Below are 12,479 nucleotides of genomic sequence, written 5' to 3'. Positions count from 1 at the left end.
AATGAGAACTTAGATGCATTTCAGAAATTATGTACATGGGTTTTGGGGTAACAGGAAGGGCAAGCAACCAGTAGGATCAAATAAGAACACCCCTCCCCTCTTTCCCCTCTCCCCTGTTAGTTGCCTGAAAAGAATCAAATAACAATAAGTTTTGAAGTGTGTTCATTCATTTCTGCATTACCTGTGTTGAGGGAAACATGCAGCTGTGACAGCTGCTGCAAGGAGGAGCTTCAAATGAGAAACTGGAGAGGAAAAGAGATCCTGATAGTAAAGTGTGAGGCAATAGTCTGTGGAAGCCTAGAAAAAGATAGTGTGGATACAGTTTTCAAAAAAAAGTTCCCTAATGCCAGAAAGTTCTCTATTTAATATTCAAATCCACAGGTAAGCATGTAAAACACAAAAGGCTAGTTAACATTTAAAAGTGGGTTAACAAAGCTATCATGTCAAGATGCAATCAAAGACAGTCTGTGGCAAGTGATTAAAGATTATATGGTGTCCATTTTAAAAAAGAGTTGTCAGTGCCCACACTGCCAGCTCTAAGAAATTTCCACTATAAAAGAATTGATCTTGGTATTTAAACAGTGGAACATTTGGCTATCCTATTATTCAGCTGACATTTGAAAACTGAATTTCCCCATCTGACTTAGACTCAAAAAATGTTTAGTATCTAAGTGCATAGCACCTAAAATAGTGACATCATCACAGTCATACCACACATAAGTACTTCCTAGAGAGAGTTGGAATGAATCATATGGTCCATCCTGGTGTCATCATTGATTTGGATCTTCTTAACTATGTTTTGACAGTATGTTGTAATAACCACACCATTTACACTGTACTTTTCATACGTACCATATCACCTTGGGAGCCATTTGTTGGTCATAGCCCTGAAAAGATATTAGCCCTTAGCAAGCTACAATGAGAAGTTGAGGGTACCAAAAATCTTTGGAGGGAAAAAAGAAGCAAATCTCAAATTGTACTTTCTAAAGCAGTTCTGAATTATACTGAGCCATTAAATATTTCCTCCCCCCTACATGCCCCTGAGCCCAGACTCGGCTATTTCTCTCACACCTAGCTACTAGTGATCTACTCTGTATAGATGGTACATAATAATATTGCTCATGAATAGTGTAGTTTTAAGTAACTTATTCTGTGTGTCTCTTGAATTTCCCTCTCCATTTATCCACTGAGTTGTAGGCAGAGAAATGATTTCTTACACTTCATCAGTCAAAGAGATAATACTATGTTCTTGTTCATATAGGCCTAATTTTAATTGCTTCCCAATGTTGTGGGTGCAACTAGTTGCACTTACTGAAATGCTTTGAATGCACCTACTTTTTGCAGCTGCGGAACTCATGGCTGTGTGCAGATCTGTCTAAAATGAAGGCCATATTCTATCTTCCTTGGGTATTTCATTCTTTATAGCCTTTGTGATCAACCCAAGCTACATTCTGTTCATGTGCTTAAATAAATGCTAAAACAGATATTGAAGTACATGGCTATAATCCTACCATTCACTTGATTTAGATTCAGAGGATTTACATATGTCCTAAGGAAAATACCATACATTATGTCTCCGTCCAAGCAAGATGATTCTAGATAATAGCTAAAGCAGCAGCTTTGACTTTTGGTTTCAGTTCCCCTAAAGAATTAGAGTGCTCATGCTTTTGGTGTCCATTTCAGCCCACCAGTGAGACATGGGGGAGCAGGTGACATTTGTACCAAATTTGAGTTCAGCTTTTGAGTATTGTGCACCCTTAAATCATGGAGGTATTCAGATTCACAATTCTGTTTTGTTCAGCCTATACCTAACAGTAACCTAATAATCCAGAGCTAACATTCTATGCCACCTACCAGAGTGAGTCAGGTTTGAATCTATGTGCTGGGCTTAAAGAAAGTTCTTTAAACTGCTGTAATTTTGCTGTTTTCATCACTTTCCATTGCTCCTCCCAGCACCAGAAAAGCATACGGAAATGGGATGTAGAACAAGAATGGTGTAATACATCACCAGAGGGGGAGGGAAAACCATTCCTAGATGCATACAGGACAGGAGAGGGTATTTATACTTGTGATGTTGAGTTAGCCTCTCACACAGTGAAAATCACTTGTTTGTTGAGTTTGTGTCTAAGTGAATATTTCTTTAGCTCTCTATGGAAAGAGGGAGAAAATGAAGCAAATTAAACACTAGTAGAACTTGTCCAGTTTGAATAGATCTTGCCTATTCCCTGAAACAAGGCAGGCTGGTCGATACTTCTGCAAGCTTCCCCTATTCCACCCTGCTATCGTATTCCAACCTTACTCTGAAAAGGCCTCCTATAAGCTTGAGATGGTCATTCGTTGAACAGGCCCATTAGATCACTAGCCTCTCTCCAGGTCTGTCAGTGAAAGCAGTTGGTGCCAAGTGGGATGGTCATTTTTGGAGAAGTGCTGATCTGCGTGCTAGGAACTTCTCTGAAATCACCAATCCATTTCACACAGGATACTAAATAGCCATCCCTTAGGAACAATTCATAGATGTTAGGGTTGGAAGGGACCTCAATAAATCATTGTTGGTCATTAACTGAATTAACCTGGCTACAAGGTGCATACTACCTATGAAATGTTTTGTATTCGTTCATCAGTTTCAATCCTCCTTTGTTCTCAATGTATTAAGGTTACTCCAGCTCAGAAATTAAGGACATTTGTTTGTGTCATTTTCTTAAATGGGAAATACCCATACAACTTTGGAGAAAGGTCCATGCTATTGTTGATCATTTAAATTGGGCATCTAGGAATTTTCTGTTCTGACTCTGATCTGGACTGACTCATTATACCAAAAGCCAACATTACTTATATTTGGTTGTCTCAACTTAGCCACTTCAGTCCATATCCATGTAACTGTGGCCAGTTCACAGTGGAGTCAAGTGCTCAGCACCTTTGAAAATCAAGCTACTTGTCTTGATGGTGGATTTGGGTGCTTAAATTTAAGCACCCAGGCATGATCTATATTTTGTTCTAATTTCTCTGATCTTCTGCTTATCCATTGATAAAATAGGGTTAATAACATTTACCAACCTTAAATGGGTTTTCTGGGTGCTAATTCATTAAGGTGACTAAAAGCACTTTGAGAGTCCCAGGGGAGAGATGGTATAGAATTGAAAAGTGTTATTATTATTGATTACATTTTTTACCATACATCTTTTATACCTATCCAAACAACAAAGTGGCTTCCAGGATAAGAAAGCTTGATTTTTCATTTTTGACATATTTGTGTTAACTATTGCTGCCTTGAGGCAAAACTACCTTAGGACTGATTGTGAAGCTACTCTCAGTCCAAAGGGCTCTCCACTTTCAGCCCTCATTCTCACAATCCCATAAGGCCGGACAAAAACTTAGCAAGATGGTAAAAGAGAAGGTTCTGCAGGTATTTGTTGTCACATGCTCTGTTCTACAGGCTTGTCCAGTTCAGGAAGACCCTTTACTATATTTATTTTTTAACAGTGGAAGTTGCATAAAAACCCCACAAAAGACTTGATCTAAAGCCCATTGAAATTACTGGGAATCTTCCCATTGATTTCAGCTGATTTTGGATTAAGCAAAATGGAAACCACTTCTTCCACAATAGCAGACACTGACTCCACCTGAGCTACTTGAGTACAAAGTAGTTGACACTGATTGACATCTTTGGGTCTGATTTTCAAAAGTGTTTAGCTTTGGTCTAATTCTCTCTCTAATTAAATCAAGTCAATGGTAAAACTGTTTTAGCCTTCAATGACAGTAGACCCAAAACAAGGTTGAACACTTGTAAAAATACCACCCTTTGTTGGCTGTCTCTCTGAGGATAATTATCTTTGACCAGCCAGTGAACTGGCCCAGAGATGGTGGGGTTGCGTCCCCCAGCCTCATGCTTCAGCCAGCCGTATACACGTTTGCTATGTGGGTGTAAAATGGTACCAATATTCAATTTAGTAAATGACTGTGCAAGACACAGGGCCTGTGTAGAACCAAATCGAGCTCCCAGAAGCCTAGATGGATCCCCGTTGGCAGAGCAGTGTGGGAAGATTCCACTCTTACTGCCCATGCTCTACTTGTTCTGTGGATAAATGTCTCAAAGCTTGAGGTCTGTCAGTTCAGCACACATCTGTACCACCAAACTCACTTTTTAAAATAAAAGCATCTCACTGGCTTAGAACCATTGCAGAGAATATAACTGGAGACCTATGTAGCATCTCAAAAAGAGCTGAGGAAATGTATGATTCTCTGTCAGAAAGGAGGTGAGAAGACAGCCCACATAACAAAAATGGATAAGCAACATGACATTCTTTTTTCTACATGCTGTGTTAAGCACATACTCCAAATAACACTTTTTCATCAGGCTACCAAGTATCCACCCCCAAGCCACTCAGAAGCCAATATTTGCTTACGTTTTTCTCCCTCTTTTTGTATTTCCAAAGGCTTTGTTTTAGTCAGTCAGAATCAGATAGTAGCTTATTCTTCTGGATTCCTGTGGCAAAACACACTTCTTTAAATTTGTGGGTGCAATTTTCCCTCACAATTAAATGTGCTCACAGAATGGTAGTTGCCATTGATTATATCCACAACTGGACCAATTTAGGTGCAATTTCACCTGTGATACTGGAGGTTGGGTTAAGACCTCACTAAAAGTCAGAGCCACTGTCTACTCTGCAGATGTCAAATTATTGCCTGGCATTTAATATGGCTTATTGGGTTAATAGTGAGTATTAGCACAGATTTTCAGAAATAACCAGTAAAGAGAAACATATGAAAAAAAATGATAATAGGAAAAGAGTGACATTTTACAGAAATGTTGCTTGTAAATTTAATTTGAATGCATAAGCAAATGTTGAGATTTGAAGGTGTAAAAGTGTACTTAGTTTCTTCCAAACACAGGGAGAAAGTAAATAGGCCAGCTGTCATATCTGTGTATCTGACAGGCACTGCTCCACATACATATCAATGGGACTTTGAATGAAGAGAGGCAGTTAAGTGTCTCAGTTAAGAGATGGAGTATTTCCAATGCAAACCAATCTAATCCATTGTTTTTCAATCTTTTCCGTCTACATCCTGCCCCTCCCTCCCTCTTGCCAGGGAGTTTTCCAAGGAAAGAGAAAAGGCAAAGGCCCGGGGTGACTTTCAGAAGTTGCGGGAGAAGCAGCAACTGGAGGAGGACTTGAAGGGGTACCTGGACTGGATAACTCAAGCAGAAGACATTGATCCAGAAAATGAAGATGAAGGCATGGATGAGGAGAAGCCTAGAAACAGTAAGCAACTTTCCTCTGTGTCTCTCTGGGCTTTTAGTACCGGAGAAATCCTTAAGAATTTGTGCACACTTGCTGTAGCAAAGTGATAACTTAGAAGGAAAAACACATCATTCTTTAGGCACCCATCATCCCTAGGTATTATCATGGTTTGATACTTACAGGAAACTGTGGGAGGGGGAAGTAGATGTAAGATAATTGATATCGATTCTCACAGCCTTGAGTCTTCTTCAGTAACTGATGTTAAATGCTGATCTTAAGAAGAAACAAAGATCAATATTTGCTGTTAGAAGTCTCCTATAGGGATGTTTTAAAATGTACATCTGCCTATTATTCATTTATTTAATTGCACTTCAGTGTTACAAGATGTTGACACATGGTTAATTACTCTGAAAGCAAAGATTTCTAGGCAACAGAGCTAAACTATGAGAGTAGGAATAGATCAACCCTTTTGTACATTAGGTGGACATTCTGTAACTCCAGTGAAGTCAATGGAATTGCATCTGCTTTTGTCAGGGCTCAATTAAGCCTTCAGACTTTGCTTGTTAGGGAATTATCTGTTCTGCTTGTCCTTTGGAGTTCAGGACCTCTTTGTACAAAGTAACTGAAAATTCAAAAAAACATTTCTACTAATCAGAAATGCTGGCAGCAGAATGTTTAGGAGACAGCAACATTTTCCAAGATATCACTATGTTATCTGAAGGTAGGAGTTGCTCGTCTTGACTTCTAGAGGGGAGGAACAGCAGTAGGATGCCTATGGACAATGAAGAAATCAAAGAAAACCAAAAGTCATGCTGTTGAAGTTAATGGTGTTGCAGTGGTATAAAACAAAGGCACGTGAATCAGACCCATTGGTTCTATCAGCTTTGCCAATCAGATGCTGTATGATCTTCCTAAATTGCCAAGTCCTTGCATGGTCTCCTATTTGAAATTATTATTGGTTAGCATAGGTGTGGGCCCAAAGGCCCTGGGCCCCCCATGGGAAGAGGTCTGATATCCTCCACATCCCTCTTCTATCACTAGATACTGCATATTCACTTCTAAAACACCTAGAAGTCATATGGTCTGGAAATGTTGGGGCTAGAATCTTCAGACACTTACACTGGCAATGGACACTGCCATTATACTTAGCATTTATTACCAAAATATGCATTATCAGCTGCTTAATTATGGAAGGCAGGCAGTCAAATATAGTAAAGGAAATGTATTGTGCTATAATTGTCAATGACATCAACAGCTTTCAAGGAGGCAAAAGCTTCCCAATTCCCCCTCTGACTCAGCAAGCAAATCCAAGAGATGGGTCACAAAGGGACCATATTCAGTCAGTGCACAGGCACTGAAAAGAGGTATGGTCGGTATTAGAGGCTGGTGGTCTTCTTTGCAGTAAGCACTAGCCTTTGTAATTAGAAAAAATGCCAGTTAATACCAGTAGCCAAATGCCACCTGCAGTACTTAAATAACTAGGCTTAAATAACTCAGAGAGCTGCAGGCACGCAACCTCTCTAAAATCAGGCCTATTTTATGTGCCTAAATAGGTCCTATTCTCTATTTTCTTAGGTAGTTAGTGACAAAATTCTGTCGTTAATTCCATAGCTGTATACGAAATGGGTCTGAACAACTATGAGTTTTTAATGCACAATAGTCCAATTCACAGAAATCGACATAATAGATTTTAACTGGCATCTTTATTCGAGGACTGAGATTTAAAAGACTGAATTGACACCCAATCTTTTGCTAATCCCACAGAAGTCAAATGTAGGCTTTGCATTGACCTCAGTGGGCATCGCATAAAGCTGGTCTGAGTCTGAACCACCCTTTAACCTAGAGATGGATTCTTAGAAGGTTTGACAAAGCAGCATGATGAAAACCCTACACTACTGCTTCCTGTTTGTTTTTGTCTTGTGAAACGACAGCCTCAGCTACAGTTTCTGAGTTTAAAATTTTTTGGTACAAATAATTGAGGGACAAATTTGACTTCAGCACCCTTTGTAAGTTCACTAGATCCAAGGCAAGCAGTCAAAATGTGAGCTAACAAATTACATTTACATATAGTGATTATCTGATGTTTTGGTGAAGTTTAGAACCTAAAAGGTAGAACATCTTCAGCATGCATTCAGTTCTCTGCATCTCATTTAGCTGGATGAATTTGTAGGAGCATGTCCCAGTTGCTCACATGGGTTACGTCCAGATGTTACACTTAGATCAAAGTGTAACTAAGGTCAATCTAAGTGCCACACTGTACAGATGTTTGGGGAGGTTAGATCAAGCAAAGAATGGCCAGCCCAGTCTAACTTCGTTCACCTGAGGAGGTGAACTACGTTAGATTGTGAAGGGATTAACACAATCTAATGAATATCTGCATGTTTGGAGCACACCCCAGCTGCTCACCCGAGCCTTGGGACTGAACATTTCCTACCCCTTTCCTCCACTCCCGCCCTCTGACTTTCCATCCCCACACAGACAGCTCTCCCACAGTGGGCCCACCAGCCCTCCCCTTGCGGACCCTCCAGCCCACTCCCCATTCTACCCACCACCCTGGACCTGTCAATGCCCCCCTGCCCTGTGGACCTGCTGCTTCCCCCCTCCCCCGATCCTACTCATCCCTCTCCACACCCCAACTTTCTTAGGCTGGGTTCGTGGCACAGCTCCTGGCACCAGCAAAAGTGTGCACACCCTGAACCCAATCTACAATCACCCAGCTTAATGTAAGCCGCATGATCGTAGATGTCTTTAAGACGTCCTGAAATGTCTTGCCATTAACTGTGAGTGAAAGAGTTGAATATCATAGCAAACAACTCTTTTGCTGCCCATTTCCTCTTCCAAGTCATTAATGAATGCTATGTCTTCAGTCTCACTGGTCCCAAGATTAGTCCCCAAAGAAATGACTGATAACCTATATCCTCTCAAAGAGCATAATTCTGTGTGAAGCTTTGCTTTTTGTCATTTAATTGGTTTATGTTCCATGAGAGATCAGTTTTAAAAAGAGAAAACTGCACTGTCTAATACTATAGTTTGAAAACATGCTTCTACTGATGGGAGATATATTGGGAATGAGGGGAGCAGTGGAGTGATGCTGGCTGTACATTAGTGACATGGTAGGCAGTGCCCTGTTTTCTCTCCCAGTGCTCTCTCCCAAGCCAGAAATCATTTTGTTGCCTTCATGCAATGCTGCAGGAAAACTAATTAATTTGGGGTGGGGGGCGGGAGAAGCATATGATATGTTTCAGTATGGTGCCTTCTCGTATGGCTAGTTAGCAGTGTAGATATGTTCTCAGAACTCTCTGTAAACTTCAGGGCTAGGGACAGACATTACACATAAACCAGTTTGAGAATGGCTGAAATTGGTTTGAGATAAACCTGGTTGAATGTAGTATCAGACTTAACTGATTTGGCTCACGCCGGTTTATTCAAAATCTGTCCCAGACCCCTTGCTGGTTTAAGATAGATCAGACTCCCCCAGCATCCTGGCATGCTCTCTGGCTGGGCGGGGCTCTCTGCTCCAGCAGGGCTGGCCCCTCCCCTCTGCTGTCTCACTGGAATTCAGCAGTCTCTGCAGGCATCTGCTGGCTACAGTCCATGCTGTAGGAAATAACAGAGGCAGACAGGATTTTCGGAGCTAATCAACAGGTAGCTTAATGTCCTACCTTGGAAACGCTGTTTGAGAAGAGCTGTTTAATCCCTCCCTCCCGCTCACCACTCTCTGCTAAGCATGAATTCCCCCTCCCCTCTGCCTTTCTGAGAGGTGTCTGTGTATTAGCCAGCAGACCACATGCTGGGTCTGTGCTGAATCAACAGATAAGTGGTAACATCTCTCTGTTTTCTTAATGGGGCAATAAACACTGACATAAGGATGATAGACACTGATATCAGCTCCCTTCTCCCCCCTCCCCTGTCTTGCTTTCCTGTCAGTTTTCTACAGACAGTATACAGAAGCAGGGAGGGAGAGTGACAAGCTCTGTATCATCAACAGATGCGTGCACTGCCTCAGAGTGCTAGCCCAGGACTGCAGGCTGGCAACACGCCTGCCCCTTGAGCAGCGAGCGGAAAAAAGCCTGGGACAGTGTAGGCAGGGTGGGGATTCACACCCCTCCCTAATCAGAGCCCTGCTGGGGCCTGGCCATGCCCCCCCACGCCCTCCTCAGTTTATCTCTGTGGAAGGGGTCTAGCACCCCCAGCTTCTAGCCTGAGCCACTGCAGTCATGTGCCTGAGTTTCCTCAGTCCAGAGCAATTGTCTGTATGATTGGAAACTGATTCAGCCTAGCCAGGTTAGACTAACCTGCAAATGTTGAATCAGTTCAGGCTCAGGCTTTTTGAATGTCTGTCTCCTATCCCAGGATGTGTCTGCACATTGTTCACTTGAATCAATTCTAGTACCTAGAGCCTTTTTTTAAAAAAAGCTGAGCTCCGGGAGAATAAGGAGGCACCCTGACAAAGGAGGTATGCCATACACTTATCTGCCAGACTAATTCTAACTCCACCAATAAGATAATGGTCCATTTATATTCCCATTCTTTGCCCAAAGAATCCTAAGCCAGCTTATGTAGAAAAATCACTTCAAACTCCTCTGGGATAGAAAGTATGAGTAAAATTATTCTTTCTTACTATGGTTTGCAGGTCCCTGTTCATTGTGTGCTATTCATTTCATGATGCAATATCTCCTTTGGAGTATTAAATGTTCAAGGATGTGTGCTAAGAAAGTTTTATCCTCCTTTTGAGTCAGAAAACTGTGTTTGAAGACACAAGGACTTTTTCATTTGTGAGGCACCACAAAGTGTACACAGGACCAAGAATCAAGAGACTTAGTCTGTAATATGATCTGTATGACCTTGGACAAATCACTTAACTTCTCTCTATCTCAGTTTTACTATCTCTACACAGGGGAAATACTTCACAACACTTCCTTAGAAAGAATATGGTTAGGTTTAAGTGACTAATATTTGTAAAGCCCATTGTGATTCTTCAGGTGGAGGTAGATGTAAATCAGCACAGTTCAGATTTTCCAATTTGCCTTCTTTGGAATCTGGTCCTTGTCACTTACCTAAGCTAGGTAGGCCCAAACCAGAAAACACATGTTTTCAGCCCCTGGGCACAGTGGGGAAATTTGTGTGCTTTTGCTCCCTAAGCAGGATTTTCTGAATGTCAACTTGGGAATATGTCTACTGTAAAAAAGAGCAGACCAGGCATGGGACAGCAAAATCTCACTTGCAGCCTTGTGTCATTTGGACTGCCTGCCTATGTCTGTTCATAGAGGGGCTGCTGACCTTGGTCAGCATGTCATTAATCTTATTTCTGTCTGCTGTTGCTTCCTCTGCTGCCTTCACACTGCTCTGAGCTGCAAGGGGTGTTAACAACCCAAAGATGAGAGGTCAACAAATCCAAGTGCCACAGAAGTGAGAGATTTAGTAAGAAAAAGATGGCAAAGGAAGGCAGCCAAAGCTATAAATTCTGTGCAGACTTCAATTGATAATCTCCCTAAAAGAGACCTTGGCATTCTTCTGAACCAGTTTAATTGAGTTTCATCCCTCATATCCATTGAGGGGATGTACAGAGTGCTGGCTGCATTCATCTCCTGTATCTTGGGGAGTGGTTGAGAGGTACAAGGCAGCATTCACTTGTTATTTGCAAACATGATTTAACAATTACAGCAGATGTGAAGTGGGGGGGAGGTGAAGAGGCATCTGGAGGCTGTTTGTGTTGATGGTTTTCTTCTTTGCCCTTTCCCTGATGGGCGTTTTGCAGAGGAAGAAAACATTAATTTGATCCAGGAGAGAAACACATGACATGCCACAAAACAGATGCTGAGCTTCAAAATTACAACAGAACATGATAGCAAAGAGTCCTCTCTCCCGTTGCCACAGCAACGAAGAGTTTGCCCTCTTTTATTCCATAGCAAGGTATGGGATGCATCTGTGTTGCAGCATGTAGAAACAGGAACTGTGAAAGTCATATTCTCCTCCTGTTGCCATTAATTAGAAAAACTCCTATTGGCTTCTCTAGGGTCAGGCGAAAGCTTTGAATGTTCAGTAAGATGTTCTGCCATCTCTGCTCTCTGTCATTCTACATATTTCCCCCTAACTCCCTTTAAGTTCACATTGGTACTATGCTCTCTGAGTGCAACCCCACTGATTTCAGCGTAGTTCCCCAAGTGTAACCAAGACCACAATATAACCTGATAGCAAAAGCATTTTGTGATTGGAAACATCATAATACCCAGAATTTTACTATAAATGATAAGAACCGATGAACAAATAGCATATCTAGCAAGACAGATACAAACCAAATTGTAATCCTGTTCCAGGACTTCATTGGAATGGGACAGAGTCCCATAGAGAGTCAGATCCTCATGTAGGTTAGCTGGAAAAACAATGGAAAGTAATGTATCTCCTATCCAAACTATGTTGGAATGGCTTAGAAAGTACATTAAATGACAACAAGTACAAGGGTTTTTGGCAGCACATCAACATTTATGCCTGTGTCACATTGGGAATGTGAAGAAGCCCAAATGAAGGGGGGGGGGGGTAAAAACAAGCAGGTCCTTAACTAAAAGAGAAAACTGTTGAATTTCTCAAATTAAAGTCTTACATAGTAAAAAGAAAAAATATTGGATTGCAGTGCAATTCTTAGAGGGTCTTATTTGGAGGATGAATTTGCTAGCCTTAATGAATTAGTCATAGACATGCTTGTACACTGGTATCAGACCTGCTTGTCTTGTTTTACAGTTTCTCATCTTGTGTTGAGCAAACATCCAGTATTTCTTGTGGGCTGTGGTATGTTGTCGCCATCTGACCTTCAGCCTGGGTATCAGAACATTTTTTCTTTCCGGTGTAGACAAGACTTCCCCAGAGAGAACAGTTTTAAGAGGAAGAGTTAAAACAGAGGGAGAGAAGAAATGGTTTCAGTTTAAAAGATAAAAGTTTAAGAAGAGATTGGAGCGAGTTGATGATGACAGTATCTGAAAATCTGGCCATAACTTTGCATAAAATATGTTTCATTGATTTTAATGCAAGTCATCTCTAAATCTTACCAATGCCTTTGAAAATGGCAGCTTTTGATGCTATTTACTGTCAGACAAGTTTTGTGTGCACTTCAGTTCAACTAGAGTTAGAATAACAAGAAAAATGACATTTTAAAATCCCATCATTCTAATTTTTCATATCAGTATACTGTGTGCCCTCATATGACCTTAGTGCACTGACAAAAAATTGTGTGTTACCCTCAGC

General features: G+C 41.2%; 1 protein-coding gene across 1 annotated transcript in view; it reads left to right on the top strand.

The window, feature by feature from the left end:
- The window catches only part of CACNA1C (calcium voltage-gated channel subunit alpha1 C), a 742,093-nt gene that overhangs the window by 556,926 nt on the left and 172,688 nt on the right, over positions 1 to 12,479 (top strand). Inside the window, 1 exon segment of the mRNA XM_025198804.1 lies at positions 5,089 to 5,261. Within this exon segment, the coding sequence (XP_025054589.1) occupies positions 5,089 to 5,261 (173 nt within the window).

The sequence above is a fragment of the Alligator sinensis genome, unplaced genomic scaffold (genome assembly GCF_000455745.1).
Source record: "Alligator sinensis unplaced genomic scaffold, ASM45574v1 scaffold87_1, whole genome shotgun sequence".
NCBI classification, from domain to species: Eukaryota; Metazoa; Chordata; order Crocodylia; family Alligatoridae; genus Alligator; species Alligator sinensis.
This window is presented reverse-complemented; position numbering and strand designations above follow the sequence as displayed.